This window comes from Falco punctatus (assembly GCF_963210335.1).
Source record: "Falco punctatus genome assembly, chromosome: 1".
Taxonomy (NCBI): domain Eukaryota; kingdom Metazoa; phylum Chordata; class Aves; order Falconiformes; family Falconidae; genus Falco; species Falco punctatus.
In genome coordinates this window covers 103,951,249-103,968,678 of record NC_137580.1, presented here as the reverse complement: position 1 = coordinate 103,968,678, position 17,430 = coordinate 103,951,249, and the positions used below count along the sequence as shown (strand labels likewise).

At 42.2% G+C, this 17,430-nt stretch overlaps 2 protein-coding genes across 2 annotated transcripts in view; one reads left to right on the top strand and one right to left on the bottom strand.

Moving 5' to 3' along the window:
• Positions 1-635: 635 nt before the first annotated feature.
• RFC2 (replication factor C subunit 2) lies at positions 636-8,332 on the bottom strand. The gene is made up of 11 exons (XM_080365129.1): positions 8,037-8,332; positions 7,128-7,197; positions 6,412-6,453; positions 5,924-6,030; positions 4,642-4,743; positions 3,932-4,032; positions 3,071-3,228; positions 2,627-2,692; positions 2,065-2,145; positions 1,624-1,737; positions 636-943 (listed from the first exon to the last, which is right to left on the bottom strand). The coding sequence occupies exons 1-11, from the start codon at positions 8,150-8,152 to the stop codon at positions 833-835; spliced, it is 1,068 nt and encodes a 355-aa protein (XP_080221255.1). The 5' UTR covers positions 8,153-8,332; the 3' UTR covers positions 636-832.
• A 4,118-nt stretch (positions 8,333-12,450) lies between these two features.
• The window catches only part of CLIP2 (CAP-Gly domain containing linker protein 2), a 96,977-nt gene continuing 91,997 nt past the window's right edge, over positions 12,451-17,430 (top strand). The window contains exon 1 of the mRNA XM_080364951.1: positions 12,451-13,630. The gene's annotated coding sequence lies outside the window, so the exon portion shown is untranslated. The remainder of the gene's footprint in view (positions 13,631-17,430) is intronic.

Below are 17,430 nucleotides of genomic sequence, written 5' to 3'. Positions count from 1 at the left end.
AGATGGCTCTGCTTGGAGACACCCATCTCACATCTGCAATGAAAAGTGGTCAAATTCAATTTATTTTTGCTTTTGCTCTGCATTTCACGCTTTATTGCTCATCTGCACTAGCAAGGTGGTTTCCAAAACTGAACACACAGGAAAGCATGATGTTTTTTGGTATGCTGAAACTATGGTAAAATGACATTACTGAACCTGGACAGGCAAGAACAGAAAAGGGATCTCAAATGAAGAGCATCCCAGAATTTAGGGTTTTTTTTAAAGATTACGAAAGGAATATCCAAAATAAATAGCTGGCACCATTAAGAAATGTGTAATATTTCTCCTGTATAGTGAAAATATCTTCCTTACTCACAGCACCCAGGAGTAACACCTGTTCAGCATACCTCAATTGTAACTTCATTTAATGCCTTACTTTGTGCAGTTTTTCCTTCGTGTTCTCAGTAAGACCACCACTCATGACCAGGCTTGAAGTATAATCACTGACAACGGGATTCGGTTTTTGTTTCTGCTGCTGTTAGGTCTCTACTATGTACCACTGACATAAGCAGTTCTGATGAGTGCACTAGACAGACCTTACTGCTCTGGACTGTCACAGTTCTCTTTTTCTACTTCAGTTATAAAACATGTAAGAGTAAATTTTAAAGCTTTATTGGTCTAAATAAAAAAAAGTACAAAACATTTTTACAACAGAACCTGATTATTTTCTGCAATTTAGTAAAACCAAGGGAATAGGCTCTTTGCATGCAGAATTCAAGACACACACAGAGCTGCTGAGCCTGCACGCCAGGCCTTCACCTTCCAGAACACACGCTTCAGCTCAGTGACACACCTAACTCGCTGCAGGGGCTGCAGTCTTCTGACACAGCCTGGCCAGCAGTCCAGCCATTTGTAGAAGTGAGTTCACACCTTCTGCTATCTTCATATGAGTGTACCCAATTTCCTAGAGATAAAGACATCGTAAAAACTTCAGTTTTCTCCCCCAGTCTATGTATAGTATCAAAAATGACTAAATAGAACATAACCCTTATGGCTAAGAGACCAAGTCACTTAAACTTCACTTCTCATGGAAGTATCTTCTCATGGAAACCAACTAGAATGCTTTTTTTTTTTTTTTTTTTCCTAAATTGAAGCCTGTATTTCCCCACTTCCTTTACAAGAAGCAAGGTGCATACATTCGAGGACAGGTTTTAAATATGAAGAGTGATTCCACTACATCAGTTTACCATTTGTCAGTTGGCTGTTCATATAATTTAATATCTCACTATTTATCACACTAGATTCAAGTATGTGCTTGAAGAAAGTTCTCAAGGAGTTATTTAAGGCTTTGATGTAAATAATAAATTCAGCCAGCATCACATCTGTTATTAATTCTAGTCGATCACTAAAGTGACTTTCGGCCCTTCCACGGGTGATTAGATGTCAAAAGTTCTAGTGACCATTCTTACTGACAAACTGATAATGCAGGGTGGGAAAGGAAGCAGTAATGAGTTAAGAAATACTTTTTTCATGCTAATGTACAGCAAATCTCAAACAGAAAACCCTGAGGCTGCCCCTGCATTACGGATCACATCCTCTTAAAAAGGCCCAAAAGATCCTACCAGGAGCTAGGTTAGTACTAACCTTGATGAATTCCAGTTTCAGATATTCTGGCATTTGAAAGGTTTTACACACACGGAAGATGTTGCCAATCACATCTTCTGGAGAGTATCCAAGTCGCCACAGGTGTGCAAGAATCTGTGCAGGCAAGAATAATCTCTCACTTACCTGGCAAGGCAAGTATATTCACTTTTGGAATAGCTGTACATAACTACCGGAATGACACACACTATTTATCAGATGATTTAACCTCGATTGTTTAGCAAGTAATTTCAATACATGGCTTTTTTGCTTGTTGGCTTATTCATCTGAAAAACTCTTCCATTAAAAAGGACTTAATTCATCAACTCACCTACATGGTATTGCCTTTACCCTAAAGTACAACACACACCGTGATTTCTTCGAAACAAACAAGAATTCTGTAGAGAAAAATTGTCTATGCCGACACAATGCATGAAAACTAACCTTGTATGCTTCATCAATATTTGCATTTATGCAGTGTTGTATCATTTCTTTCACAAGCAGAGGATGAGGCTCATCACATACCTATATCAAAGAGAAATATTACGCTTCAAAATATTAGAAGACTCTATGTTAAAAGTCTAGTATTTTCACCAAGCTTCTATACAGTTCAAGTACTAAACCAGACAGATTCTGTAATACCGAATTAATTTTCAGTAATATGACTTTTCAGCTATCCTGCCATGGCAGGCACAATAGCACGAAACAAGAACACCCAAGTAATAGATTCTAAAGTGATCACTGTGAAATTTCCCAGCTGTTGTGATTCACGTGCTTTGAGAGAGCTGGAAAACCGCAGTCTCAGATGTGCCATTAGGGACCGCAAGTGCTCTCTCCCTTTTCAAAAGGCACATGCCCTCTTTTACACCCCAATGCTGAAATTGCTACATACATAGTGCTGTCTGCAAACTGACAAAGCACTTTCAAAGGGTTATGTACCTGATTAAAGTTCTCACACAGCTGTAGTGCTCAAGTTCTAGCATCACTGTTTTATGCTATAACTAACCTTAAAGACATTTTCACTGTTTATGAAGCCAAATCCAGAATATGTGGACTGTAAGTTGTTTAAAGCCTGTGAAAGAAAAAATAAGACTTCATTTGTTTTCTGAAATAATTTTCTGAAGTGCTGTACTTCTAACTCCCCTCAGGATGAAATACACTTTTCAGAAAATGATGCTAAATAAGCAATTTTCAATTAAGCAACACAGTAAACTACAAATGTATACAGATTTTTGTTCCTTCCCACAAATTCAGTATCCAGTTCCCATCAACTCACTTTTCAGGAGCAGATCCACTTTAAAACCTCACAAAACCAAATAGTTTAGTTACTCTTGTGCCACAGGTCACCTCCCTTTGCTTTACCTCTCCAAAAATAAATCCTCCAGAGCCACAATTCGAAGGTTCTTTTGCTTTAAACAGAAGCGCCTTTGTTTCATTGCCCTTCTTTTACCTGTCTCATATCCCCTTGGGCTGTGAAGATAATGGCTTCCAGTCCATCATCTGTATATGGTACATCTTCTTTCTCAACAATTTTCAGTAGCCTTGCAAGGATCTGTGAATCTGTCAGCTTGGTGTAACGCAGCACTGCACACCGGGATTGAATAGGTTCTGAGGGCAGAGATGTATAATTAGTATTTCCCTCTTTTCTCAAAAAAATCCCCCAACCATTTGTTTTCATCTTGGAAGAAGCTATCTCAGTTTCCAACTCATCATTTGTCTTCTTTCAAAGAAAAAGAACAAGTCAGCTCCAAACAGAATATAGCATCTCCTTAAGCATATCTTTCAGTCCTTCTCTTGAGCCCAAATGTGCTACCTGAGTTTTTCCAGATATGTGCAAATACATATGAAGCTCAGCTTCTTCTGTTTTCTGGGTTTTCTGAATGTATGTTTATCATGCTATTTTAACGGCTAAACAAGAAAAGTCTAAAGGTCAACAATGTGTTACCCTATAGGTAAACTTAAAGATTATGTTTCAGAAAGGACAACGAAAGGTGTGCAATATCCCGTAAACAATACATCCAACAGCTTTAACTGTAGTAGAGTTGGATGGAGATTAAGCCCTAAGTATGAGAAATCTGCTGCTGCAGTCACGCACAGCACTATCCATCAAAACCAGCTATTCAGAGGGTTCATTTGCTACACAAGTACACTCTTCTTTTATTAGCTGGATGTACAGGTGGCTTGATTTTTCAGAAGTACCATGGTTTCCTGCAACAAGCAGGTCCAAGGTATTTCTGAAAACAGCCCTGGAAGTTAGCCAACAGTATGGAGAACATATGATAAAAACACTCAGGGACTAGCAGCACTTTACCTATGATTTTGTCTGAGGCATTGCACGCAAGCGCGAAGCGCGTTGTTTTGGAATAAATTTCCATTGTTCTTCTCAGTGCTTGCTGTGCTCCATCTGTCATGCTAGGGGAGAAAAGGAGTTAGGACAGATTTTGCCCTTCATGACTTACAGGTGCAACCTAATAACTATTTTTACACAAGCTTCATAGTTTACTGATATTAAACAGTGTTTTGTAAATGACTTGATATTCTGGTTCGATAAATGAAGCAGCTTTTTTTAGTCATGTGACCAAATCATCCAACAATGGAGGCAGTCACCAAGACCTCCATTAATATAACGTGCAAAATTAAATCATTAATACTCTGAAGAAAACTGCTACGAATACTACTACTTATATGCAAATGGAGGAGAATGTCCTGTTTTCTTCCAGTGAAATAGTCTAGGCAAGCCAGACTGTTTTCAAAGAGAAAGTAAACTGGAAGACACTATTTCATATCCAGCTAAATCACAAAGTGTTTCACCTCAATATTCAGCATCTCCTTTGAAGCAATGATCTCTGCTTGGTATGAGTAATCTCCTAAGAACACTGTTGAATGCATATTTATTTCCTAACAAATTATTTTTGATGGCCTGATAGAAACATCTAAGACTGCCTAATACAACAGCTCTGCACACAGGATAGATGCAGCACATTTCACATAGTAGCTAAAGTCAAGAAAAAAACAACGCACCTGTCTGCTTCATCAAGGATGATTATTTTATGCCGACCTTTTGGAAGTGTGACCTTTTGCTGGGCAAACATTTTGATTTTGTTTCTCACAACATCAATGCCTCTGGAACAATAATTCAAGTGACTCATGATCAGTTGGGTGAAATTGCATAACAGATTTTATTCAGCAGCAACAGTGGCTGAAGCACTCCTGAGCTCCCTATTCTCCCACTATTTGTTCCTGCTCCTTCAGCTGTGCCAGTATAACTGCTGAGAAACCATGTTGTAAGCCAGACTCCCTAACTAATTCATATTTAAACACCAATAATCCTCATTTTTTGAGGTTTTGAAAAGATATTTTAATAGTGGCAGTATACATATATACGTATGTGTGTGTGTATATATATATATTTAAAAACTGCAACCTTTACCTGCAGTACTGCCACAAAATGAGTTATGTTTGGCAAAAAGCAGGGGTAATAAATGAACAAGTGCAGAAGCATTTAAGACCGATTTGCCAGTACTTCACACACCTACATCCACAGGCCCAGAGGTAACTCAGAAGAGTTTAAGAAAAACAGCGGGATAGAATGCAACATATTAGCACAACTTGGACACTTTCCTAGACAGACTATCAACAAAGACTTAATTTTAAAAATAAAGGATTTTACTGTTTTGTTCTGTTTAGAAAATGAATACTATAGCTCTTCTACAACTGATATTTACAAAGGTAGGTAAAATCTATCAACAGCCCCCCAGGAAACCCTCTCAGAATACTTCAGGATGGGTTTGATACAGAACTCAGGAAATATAATCAGCCCTCAGTGCCTGATCCTTGGAGAAGAGTGAGTGCCCTCTACGTATCTAAGACCCTTAGCCTACATTTTAATCCTCAACTGCCCTTATTGCCTTAATTTCTCTCACTTTGCTTTTTTTCCTAAACACTGAAAAGGTTCAGTATAACCAACTTTTTTACTTTTCGTTCTCTGGAGTATCTTCATGATGGCAAGGGGAAGCTTAGCTCTTTCAATTCAAGAAAACAGTATTGTTTTGGATTCCGCACTCCATTTGTTTACATTTTTGTGTATGAAAGTATCTATCAAGTTTATAAAACATCAAGTAATATCACCTATGTTGATAGGTGGACACCAAAGACTGCCTAACTTTTAGTTGGGAAAACTGCATTAAAAGAAGTACCAGAGGCCTTTACTATGGCATCGGGCCTATCAAGCTGGCCTGAGTTTAAAATAAAAATGGATACTTGCTTCTTCATTAAAAGTTTGATAAGGTTTATTCATTCTCACCTGTCATTTGAGGCATTCAGCTCCAAAACAGCATCCTTCAATGCAGGACCAAGCAGAGCACGAGCCAAGCAGAGGATACTGGTGGTTTTACCTGTTCCTGGAGGGCCCTAGAAATGCAACAATGCAGCAATTGCTGGTAAGATTAATGTAATTTTCTAAGTTGTACTCTCTACAACACTCCTCACAGCTGCAGCAGTGGATCAGACTAGAGGCTGGCTAAGTTCAGGATCCTGCCTCCAACAGAGGCAATGCCACAGAGGGAAGCACAAGACACACTGCAGTAGGCATCTCAGAGGCAAGTTAGTTTTTAACAGCAGGTTGTTTACTGTGTATTCTGCCAAGAACATTGCTCCTTGACCATGCAATCACTATCGCTCTTACCCAGCACATTCAGGCACGATGCAAATCTATACTGGGAGGCTACTGTAGCTAGATTTTAGAAGCCAGGACCAACACAGTGAAATACAGTACAACACAACAATACTTACAGCAATTATAATATTTGGTACATTCCCCTCTTTTGCAAAGACCTAAGAAAGAATAATGACAGCAAATTACATAATAAAATAACAGGAGCAAATAGTTTCCAATTCTATTCTATTTCAAGCATGGGAAACAGGCTTCTTTTTTTCCCCTCCTGCTTTCATTTTTTTTTTTTAAACCTGGCTGCTTTTGTGTTGTTTTTTTTTTCCCCAGTTGAACCATTAGAACTCAGTCCCTAGAATAATATGGAAAAACTTAAAAGCACTTAATCCCACAGGTCTTTAGTACTCTTGCCTTTCCTCTGCATTCATTGTGATTACACGCTTGCTAGTACAAGCCTTCTGCTAACAAATACTGTGTACTCACAAACTAATTTGTTAAGAAAAAAATTTTTCTTCTAGAAAAACATTATATTTATGTTTCTTTCTGTTATATAAAATATATTTATTCACCAAAACAATATTATTATGACAGCTACATTTTTCTAAGATGTATCAAAACAAGGACAATTTAAACAACATCCCAATTCAAAGAAGCATATTTCCTTAAACACCACTCAAACATGTTCTAAAATGTGTGATTTCTTAAGTAAATCATAAAGGTTTTTTTCCACGTACCCAAGTATGGATGTAAAAATACAAAAGTGCTTGTAACGGTCTGTGGATCTAGGCAGAACTATTTTTTTGAGCTAATCCATAAAGATAAAGGGACAGCTACAAACCTCCAATCTGCTCACAGTATCTTCGTTTCCAACTATTTCACATAGTTTCATGGGTCTGTACTTTTCCACCCTGTAAAAGTAAAACCCCACACACTTCAGCACATCTAATAAAACTTTAGCAGTGCTTTACACTGACAGAAAAGGATTATGTTAACATAGAACAGACGACTTGAGGTGTCTTCAGTGCAAACGCTGCAGGGTCCCCCCTCATTGCTAAGCACAGCATTCCACAACACTAATTCCTGAAAGGTTGTTAGTTCCATTAGCATAAAAAAAGGAAGGGAAAAATGCTTAACTCGGACACGAGTTTGGCACTTCAGTCTGCTATGGGGACTAAGGGGAGATGTCACGCTGTGCACTCCCTCACGGTTAACACAAGGCAGGGCTGACTGTGTCTGGACTCGATAGGGACTTCTTACTTTCCACGCCAGGCTGCCCGGTGCCCACTCCCCCCGCCTACACAGGCCCCAGTCCTGCCCGGGCAGGTTACTGGATGCAAGCAGAGCCTTCTACGCTGCGGGGACACCCCCGCTTCCGAGTCAGACCCAGCTACTGTGTTCTGGCGGGCACAGGCCCTAAGCGCTCGGGCCTGGCCGCGACCAGGGCCTCAGGGCCGCCCCACAGAGGGAGGCAGGGCCGGCCTACCCGATCCCCTCAGCCCTGTACGGATACAGGCCCCACAGACCAGCGCGCGCCCCCACCTTCCCGCCAACGGCACGGCGCGCCCCGCCCCGCGCCCCATAGGCCAAGCCCCGCCAAGCCCCACCTCCCGCCGCGCTCTGCACCAACGGTCGCGCGCCTCCGGCCCTGCTCCCTCCCCTGACTCCACCTCGCAGGCGCTCGATGGCCGCCCGCGCCTCCCGCCCGCAGCCGGGCCCCCGCGCAGGCCGCGCCGCCTCCCTCCCTCACCAGGGCAGCTCGTAATGGCCGCCGCCGGCCGAAGAGGCCCCCGAAGGGTCGGTAGATCCCTGCTTCTCGCCTGCAGCGGGTCCGGCCTTCTCGTCCTCTGCGACCTCCACCTCCATTCCGGCGGCGGCGCCCCGGCCCCTCTCCCCGCCGCCTCCGTGAGGGGAGGGCCGCGCTGCCGGGCCCGCCTCTCGGGGCTGGCCGGCGGGATGAGCCCTCCCCCGCGCTCAGTGCCCGACCGGGGCGGCCTCCTCGGGAGTGGGCGCTGGAGGTGCTGTGCGGCTGGCCCGGCGCCTGCGGCAGCTGCGTGGGGCCGCTGAGGGGAGCGGGCCGGGCCCGGGGCCCTTGGGGCGCTGGGCTTTGCTGAGGGAGGGCTGGCGGGGAGGCCTGGGGGCCGCTCCCGGCACGGCTGGGTGGGCTTGTGCGCGGCTCTTCTGAGTCCGGCTGCTTCCCCTGGCCTACCGACTGGTCAGGGTCATCAATAAAACCAGCGATATGTTTGCACGTCAGGAGTCTAAAACTTTGTTTCTTCTTCTAGCTACCTTTATTCCCTCCCTAAAATGAAAACAATAAAAGGTGCATCGCAAAATACTGTAAGTAGTTATAATGGGAGGGCTGGTTCCAGTGTGACTGTTAGAATTGGTGTATCAACACTAGTTTTAAACCTCAGTAGTTAATGGGGCCTCTTGGTAGGTCTTGAAGCTCAGCTTGTGCTCCACATAATGACATCTGAGTTAGTTCAGTGAGCAGGGGACCTGTCCTTCAGTCTGGCCTCTGATTTCTTGCGACATGTTTCTAATTTAAGGTGGGTGGGAGGTAGGAAGTTGGAACTCATCATATTTGAAGCGCTGTGTGAGCAGTGATGCTCTTCTAAGGGGTTAACTTCCTATCACTTGCACAACATTTGCGATGTTACTGTCAGAACCTGTTACTTAGTGTTTTGAGGTTGGTATGTGAGCATTTGCAGATAAGAGCATAGCCTTCAGCCTGTAGAACTGGTTCTGCCTGTGGCCTGACGGCGATAGCGATAGCGATAGCGTTTGCTGAGTTTGTTCTAAGGCTCTAAAGCTCCGGAGGGTGAAGTTTCTGTTACAAAAAGCACAGTGCTATATCTGAGTTTTTGTGTAGGCAGGGTGGTCAGTGCTTTAATCTTGTATTGCATGGGGGGGGTTATTAATATTTGTACATGGTTCCTAGTGGTTTTAGGATACATAAGGGTGAAATTGTAAGCGGTCTGTACCTTTATATGGCTGGCAGAATTAACTGTGGATTAACTTTGCCTCCGTTGGAGGTAAAGTAGAAAATTAAATAACACAACTATGTGGCATGTGAGGGTGAGATAGCTGGCACTTTTTTCAGTATTCAGGCTGTTTGTAGAACACATACCAGATGACTACGTTTTTCCTGTAATACCTCAAACTCACTATGTTACTCTTCTCTTTGGATTTAACTTACTGCAGTACTCAGCAGAACCCAACATGAGACAGTGAAATACTGCAGCTGCATACAGCACTGCTGGTCATAAAAGTCTGTCAGTACAGCACACTGGACATGCTTTGGTTTCTTGCCAAATTACACAGTTGTTAAGCTCTTAGGAAGTACCAACGTCTAGATAAGATAAAATTTTCCTGGCCAGCATTCTCCCACTGTGTGTGTGGGATTGCTGCTGATAAGCCCCCAAAGGACAGTAGGAAACGCCATTCATAAGAATTGTTGCAGAGAGCCTGATGACAGATTTTGTGATAAGTTTCTGCTAATCAGTGCAATAGGTATTTTTTTGATACAGTCTCCAAAGCACTGCAACCCCTTGTAGGCAGTAACTTCTCACAGTGGTTCTGTAGCTTACCAAACACGGAACAAGCATTTATTGAAAACACAATATTGATAGGGATGTGTGGCAGGTACATGAGCTGGAAGTTTTAAACCCCATCCGTCCCATATGTTTTTATCACAGTCTGTCTGTTTACATCACAGGATACATCCAGGATAAAATAAATTTTGAATTCAGTGCTGAAATGGCAGAACTCTTTTGTTGTGTCATCAACAGTACCTGAATACACCTGCATGCAGATGTACTGTATCATCCTGAAAGGAGAATAATCTTAAATTTAAGATTATTCTTTCTGTCCTGTCTCTTGCTCACCACAAAAGCTTACTAATTTTTTGTAATTGGTATAGAGTACAGATAAAGGCTTTTTGCTAACGATTTAGTTAGCAAGGGGAATGTTCCTCTTGAGTGTATTCAGAGAGCTTATACTACTAGTAATGGAGATCACCATCAAAGGAGTAAGTGGTGATCTTCTGGTCATCACAGGAGTGAGGAAGTCCCAGCTGCAGGTGCTGGAGGAAGGGAATAAGTCCTTTAAAGACTGCATAGAGGCTTTTTTTCACATCAACTTCAGTCAAGGGCTTCTGCTCTAGCCTCTACAGGACAACTGAAGCCCAATGCAATGTGTTTTGTCAGGGGGTTGGGTAAATGCAGAAGTTGTGGCAAAAGAATTGCTGTTTTGCATGCTATGGTTGGTGAAACTGAGGATAGCTTGTTTTGAGTTTGAACAAGAAGTTGAAATCAGTGAAGACATTAAAAGTGAGGCAGTAATTGAAGACAGCGAAGGGCAGCAGTGATGAAATTATTGTGGAGGGGTGTGAGGTGTAAAATCCAGAAGGCAATAGAAATGAAGCATGAGAGCAGAAACTAATTTTAGGTGATCATTAGTTGAAAGTATATATCTGTACTGCATATTTGGTACAGATGAGTAATAAAAATTTTCTTATATACAGTGGTTTTGGAAGGGAGAGAACTCTTCAATATTCAAGGTCACTTTGCTTTTGAGTTAAATTTGTGAGTTCAGCTTACCGCTGTTGTTAGGGCTAACACTAATATATGTTATCCAGCAGGTCTAAAAGGCCAGGGGCTGTGATCTTAAATTACAGTGTTAAGAGAAGTGCAAAGTTCCTTCAACTGTCCATTCCCCATCCCCACCAGCCCTGCAGTCAGTTAAAGCTGTCGCCTCCCATTGTAGCGTGCTGGTGTTCAACAGCCACAAGTAGGTCACATCGCACAGATGGTCTTGCTGCCAGGGAAATGCGGAGTCTGCAGTCCCCTTTGAGGCTATTCCCTGTTTGCTCGCTCTCCTAATCACACAGTTAGGTTGGAGACAGTGGAATGAATTCTGATGCTACCAACCATTTTATCTTGCTTTCACTGAGGCTGAAAGCATAAAGCGAAGCTGGTACAAATACAGAGAGTGAAAGTAATGATGGGATGGTTACAAGGGAGGCTGGACTGGTGCTTTATGAAACAGGGCATCACCATATTAGGCGGTTTCATTGGCTCAACGTGTCTGCACCCAGACTGACAGGGGCCCTGATTCCTATAGAGCTGCTGTTCTTGAGCTCTAGAGCAAAACTGAGGATGATGCTGTCAGTGTATGTCAGTATTAATTTGTCCTTGTTCTTGTAGCATCATAGCACCCCTCCATTCTTCATACGTTTATCTGAAGGATGTCCCTGGGAAGTACAGTTGTGCTGATCTGAGCTAATGTTATGTGTACCATTTAAAATTTCTTCCTAAATATAATGGCTGAAGTCACACATTCACACTCCACCAGCAAACTGCCACCTCCTAGTTTATTTCCCCTCCCGCTGCCTCATCCTCTCTCATTACCATCTTTAGTAGCTGTAGAGCAATGGCAGCTTACCAGAAGTCTGGGTAAATACAGCCAGACATCTGCCCGCCTTGTTACCTGAGCACTTTTATTTACGACATCTCATTGCTTTTTACATTTTCATTAAATACCTTTAAATGTTTTTTTAATGCTGTCACATGAAATTCTAAGCAGCATGCCATCTCAGTCTGCAGTTAGGAAATTCATACTGCTAGAAGTGAGGCAAGTCACAGGCTGTTGTGACAGAGTAGACAGAAAGATCAGTTTCAGCTTACCAGCTGAATCGCTACCAGCACATTCTAATGTTGTATATATTTACAATTCTTTTCTATAAGCACCTAAAAATACTTAAAAGAGTGGATTTAGATCACTGCAATTTTAAGCCAGAGAAGTTTTATTATGATTGTTATGCATGTGTTGAGGAACAAATTATAATTTGACCAGTGCTTTACACTAGGTAACAAGAAAAAGATTCAGGAGCAGTGAACTGCTAGTCCTACTCTCCTGCTCCTTGGATGCTTAAGACTAACAATGTAATTGAAATTTGTTGTTTTTTTTTTTTTTTTTTTAAGCATGTGGTAGAGAACGAGGAGTGTCCAGTGCAAGCCCAGTTGTGTGGTTACAGCTCTAGTCAGTAGAGGGAGTACGGACACCTGTATTAAAAGCCACATAGGGTCACCCGTGACACCCAAGAGAACAGACTTTCTCCTAGAATTCCTCACTTGTTTGCAAAAAAAAATAATAATGTAAACTCTTCAAGCATGCAATTTCGTAGATGCCAAAATGTAGTTGCTGGTTACTAACACTGTTGATAACGCTGAAAGTGTAGGAGAGGGGAATGATCCTTTGTGCTTGCCAGGCTTTTCTTCTTGTGGCAGTCACCCTGTGAGCAGTCGGCTGCTTGTACCTGCAGCTTGGGGCTGGCGTGGAGCAGTACCTTTTCTCCTCCGTGTCAGGATCTTGTGTCACCATTAGTAACGTCTGCCTCTGGGGAGAACACGGACTCCCTCTTTTTGCTGAGGAAGCTGAGAAAGCGATTGTGCGCATGTCTTCTGTTGCTAAATGTAGATGTTGCAAAGAGCATCCTGCAGCAGCGAGTGCCTTGCTGGGACTCCCTTACATAAGAGGAAGGATCTTGATGAAAAAGAACAATCCTAATGGCTCTGTGAGCCTTCTCCTTAAAGACTCAGCCTCAAGCCGGTATAAAAGCAGGGGAGTGATTTGAGGATGGTGTCAGCTAAGCTCTGATGAATGATACCATCCAGCAGTTTGAAATCGAGGTAGACCGTCTGGGTTCATCTATTCTTTCACCAGTGTGCCACTTTGTGTTTTCAGACGTAACACTCGGTCTCCGTGGCCTCTGTTTCCCATAATGATAGGAATGTGGACTGACTTGATTGATGTTTATCAGAAACTTCAAAGGAAATTTGCAATGAAGTTGATACAAAGTGGATTTTATTTTTTTAAGAGTTACAGTATCGCTTGACTTTTGGTCAGACACAGTGTAGCCATGACACAGCATGATATTTCTGTGTAGTGCATCCACTGCATCCTGTGTTCATTCCTTAGGTCAGCAGTCTGGTAATCTCTACTGACTGCCTCTAATTGGTACTGTATGGCATTATGCAATCCATTTCAGCTGCATCTAGTCTCTTAAATGCTGGGCAAAACTTGATCAGAGACCTTGTTTGGCTGAATGCAACAAAACAGATCTTAAGTAACATTAAATTGCACTCATTTTCTGTACGTCAAAGATGAAAATGCAATAATGTTGTTGTTTATCAGGAGCGCAGGAATTACCAGGTTGTAGCGCTGTGGATTCCTTCAAGTCTGCAGAGTGTGGATTTAGAAATACCAGAAGGAAGAGCTGCAGTATTCCAAACCAGGATGTTCCTAAAGCAAAAAGGAGGAATTTAGCAAAAGATTAAGGTAAGAAGAATTGAGTCTGGCTTCACTGTAGAATAATAGAGGAAGTAAAAAAATCTGAGAAAAATAACAATGTGGTTGTTATCTTTCGACCTCTGTGTGTATGGCTGAATTTTGCCTAGGTATGCAATGAAAAAATAGGGCTTGTACTCCTAAGATTTGTTTTAGTGGCTGCATATCAATTTGGGGTTTATATGATGACTTGGTATATTAAGTCTAGAGCAAATATGCACATGGACTTTGATTGTCCCAAGAGAAAATGGCTTGTGAACCTTTCCTTAGTCTGGAAGAATGTGAAAAGAAACAGTCCTGTGTTACTGGGTGAAGGTGTATTCTGTTTTATGGGGTTAAAGTCCAGCACAGCCTAGGTACTGCGCTAGCTGGCACTGTACAGTCAGAGTTGGCTGCAGTCCAGCATGGTGCTGGTCAGCCCTAGAGCTCCAGGCAGCATCTTTCAAATGAGATGTGACAGGACACTCCTGTGGAGGAAAATCTTTGGATATTAGCCCTGCAATCCAGGCTCCATTCCACCTGGTCTAAATAAGCTCCCTAAATTTAGGGCTGCCTCCCTAAATTTCCCTCGCCTTAATTAGGTTCCATATATCCTCCTATTAAAGACATTTGCTGCTCATTGTTTCTAGTGCTACATTAGTGAAGTTATCACAGAAGTCTGAGGAATGGGGGGTGAGGAGAGAAAAAGTTTCTCTTTCCTGTATTAGTCATCTGGCTTTGCCCCTTCCAAGTCAACAAATCCTATGAGAGCATGTCTTACCGAGTGAGACTCATCTGCAGGTTTGAACGCAGATGATCAGGTTGGTGTATGTCCTGGTGTTTAGTGACTTCCTTGAAAACACCTGATTTCCCTGCAGTTGGGTTGCTCTTTTTCTACTGACTCATTGTAAGGTCATGGTCCTGTTAAAATGCAAACTCAACAGGAAAGGGTAGTAAGTTCCAGTGTTGAGAGAGCTCCATTGAAGCAGCAGAGTAATCTGTCACTTCATTGATACTGCATTTAAGTGCTATGTAAGAACAGGACATTGTAAACAAAATGAGGCAGTTTACCTATCTTGTCTAGTTTCCAGTAAATCTTTATTTAATGGTGTGTCAAAGTAACACAGTTAATCTAATCAAGTAAAGTTAAACATTAGTGTATATATCCCTTCTTTTGTAACTTGTTTTACCTGCACTTTCTCAAAGCAGCTTTAACTGTAGCAGGAAGGAAAAAGCCTTCTATCAGTCTTCTTTGTTACACGCATACAAAGCACCTTAGACCACTTTGGTGTCATAGAAGCTGTGCTTAATCAGCTTCCTTGGTTGGTTGTATAGCTTTCACACTGCAAGTCACAGGATAAAGTGTTTGTGTCAAAATTGGCTTGGAGAAGTCTGAAACCACATCTTACATAGAGATTGCTTAGTACTTTTTTTATTTGGTAAATTGACAGGCTGTCTTTAGGATATATCCAGATACTTAAAGATATGCTTATACATCACAGGTTTGGTGTCAGATTTTGCAAAATGGTTTTGGGCTCCCCCTGGATAAGTTTAAGACCACTATAATTGTTAACACTTTCACAGAGGCCAGACAGATGCTACAGTACACCTGGTATAAACATTTGTGATGTGAGGATTTTGCTCACCTTTTATTTAAATGTTTATTTTCTTAATAGCTTGAATTTTAGTAGCACTTTTAAAGAGCTTTGAATTTAAAAAGCCTGTTCAAATTGGCCTCTAGTTAGAGTGCTTAAACTATTTGTCTGTTCTGAGAGTTTTTAAAGTAGATTTTGGGGGTTTTTTGTAATCTCTGTTGTAGGTATTTGGGGCTAAGTTTTGTTGAGGGGGAAGTTGGGTGCATATATTGGTTAGTAACTAAAGAGCAAAGAAGTATCCTAGTTCTGAAGGATGAGGTTTCCGATACCAACCAGAATTTGCTTGTCTGAACTTCAGTTTCCAGTGGGCTTTGTTGTTTGCATGCTAAAGGCAGCTGGATGCATTTGAGTGGGATTTTAAAAATAAACTAATTAATGAGAAATAAGTGTAGTCCCAGTCCTGTGGCAGTGCAGGTGAAAACTCCCATGGACTTGAGTAAACCCAGGATTTAATTTAGGGGTGGTTTTCAGTGGGTTTTATTGTTTAAAAATTTATTCTGCAACAGTAATCTTAGGTGATGCTTGTACTGATAGAGGATTATTTCTTCCTCCCCTTACTCCCCCATACCATAAAGAGCACCTTAAATATTGATATTTTTTTTATCTAATCCCACCACATGGCATTATTAATCCATGTATTTTACTACCACCCAGGAAAGCTTTGCATATAAAACATTGACATTATTAAATGAATGTTGGCTGCTGCATCCCAGGGCACATTTTGCTGCCTCTCCTGATGTGTGTGTGGGTTTACTGTCTTGGTTTTTTTCCTTCCTTTCATTCTGACTGCCCTGCTATAACTTGTTTCTCATTTGCCCAGCCCAGCAGGGGACATATTCTGAGGGCTAATGTTCATTAGACAGTAATTAAAACAGTGAAGGATGAATGCTAATGTAAAATGCTATATTTTTTCTGTAATTTTCAAGAGATGAATCTTCCCCTGTACATGCCCTCCTTTAGGAAGTCTGTCAGAAAGTAATAGGTAGCTTCTTTCTTTCCCTGCAGATTCCAGAAATCTGCAAGGAGGAGTTCAGACTTCTCAGACAGGTCTTGTTACTGTGTCCTGTGCAAAATAATTACGAGTTCAGAAACAGTCAACCTGATGGTAAAGTTTATGAAATCAGGAGCAGCTAGTGCTGTGTGTTAGGTTTGAGCTGTGAGGGGACCGATGGTTGCTCCTCTGCACGCAGTTTGAGCATACAGGACACTTCTGTGTCTCCAGTTAGTGGTCGACAAATGACATCTGCAGCTTCACATCTGTCTTCTCAGGAAAGTGAAGGACTGCAGAAGATCATTTTCTGATATTAAGGGTGGTCTTTGTTACTGGGGGCACAAGGAAATGGAAGAAGCTGTCTAGCTATGTGGGAAGAGAAGATCTCTTTTCCCAGGAAGGTGCTTATTCTGAGCTCAGATGTGCTCCTATCCTGAAGCCCCATACAAAACAGCCTTTAGGGTGGTGTAGTTTTAGGGTGTGAGAAGAGTGGGGCAAAGTGGGAAGAGAGCTTACCTGGAGAACTCAAAGCAACAGTTTAGGTACATGGCTGGGGTAAACATCAGCCTCTCCAAACCTTGGAAGGATCCCATCCTGGTATGCATCCACGCTGGCTGTGCAGCATGCATTCCCCCTGTAACGCAGTGACCCCCTGTGGGACCCTCACTGCAGGACACCAGCTGAGTTCCCTGCTGCACTGGGTCACCCTCACGGCACATTCAGGGTGCAGTTTGCCCCTTGTGATACTCCATCACAGGAAGGCTGGTAGGAAGGGAGCTTTCAGGCTTCCATCCTCCACGCCTGCCTCTCCTTCTTGATGTCCTGGATACTTGCCAGCTTGTGACTGAGTGCCCCCAAGAAATATTTACTTCCTGTTTTTTTGCTTAGACCTCCAGAGGCCTCATTTTTCATGAATAAAATATGAGCTGTTCTCCTAGAGCCATGAAGGGAGGAAACCACTGCCAGCTGATGTGGCCACTGCTTTTTATTGCTGTGGTTGCTGGTGCCTCCGCCCTTGCAGGCACAGAGACCAGAAAAGAGAGGAAACAGCTCCAGGGTTTTGTTTAGTGACTGTTCCCAGTGTGAATTGTGCTGTCTGGAGTCAATACTGATGAACAGCTTGCTTTGTAATACCCTCTTTCAAGAAGTTTGTACCTGAGGAACTT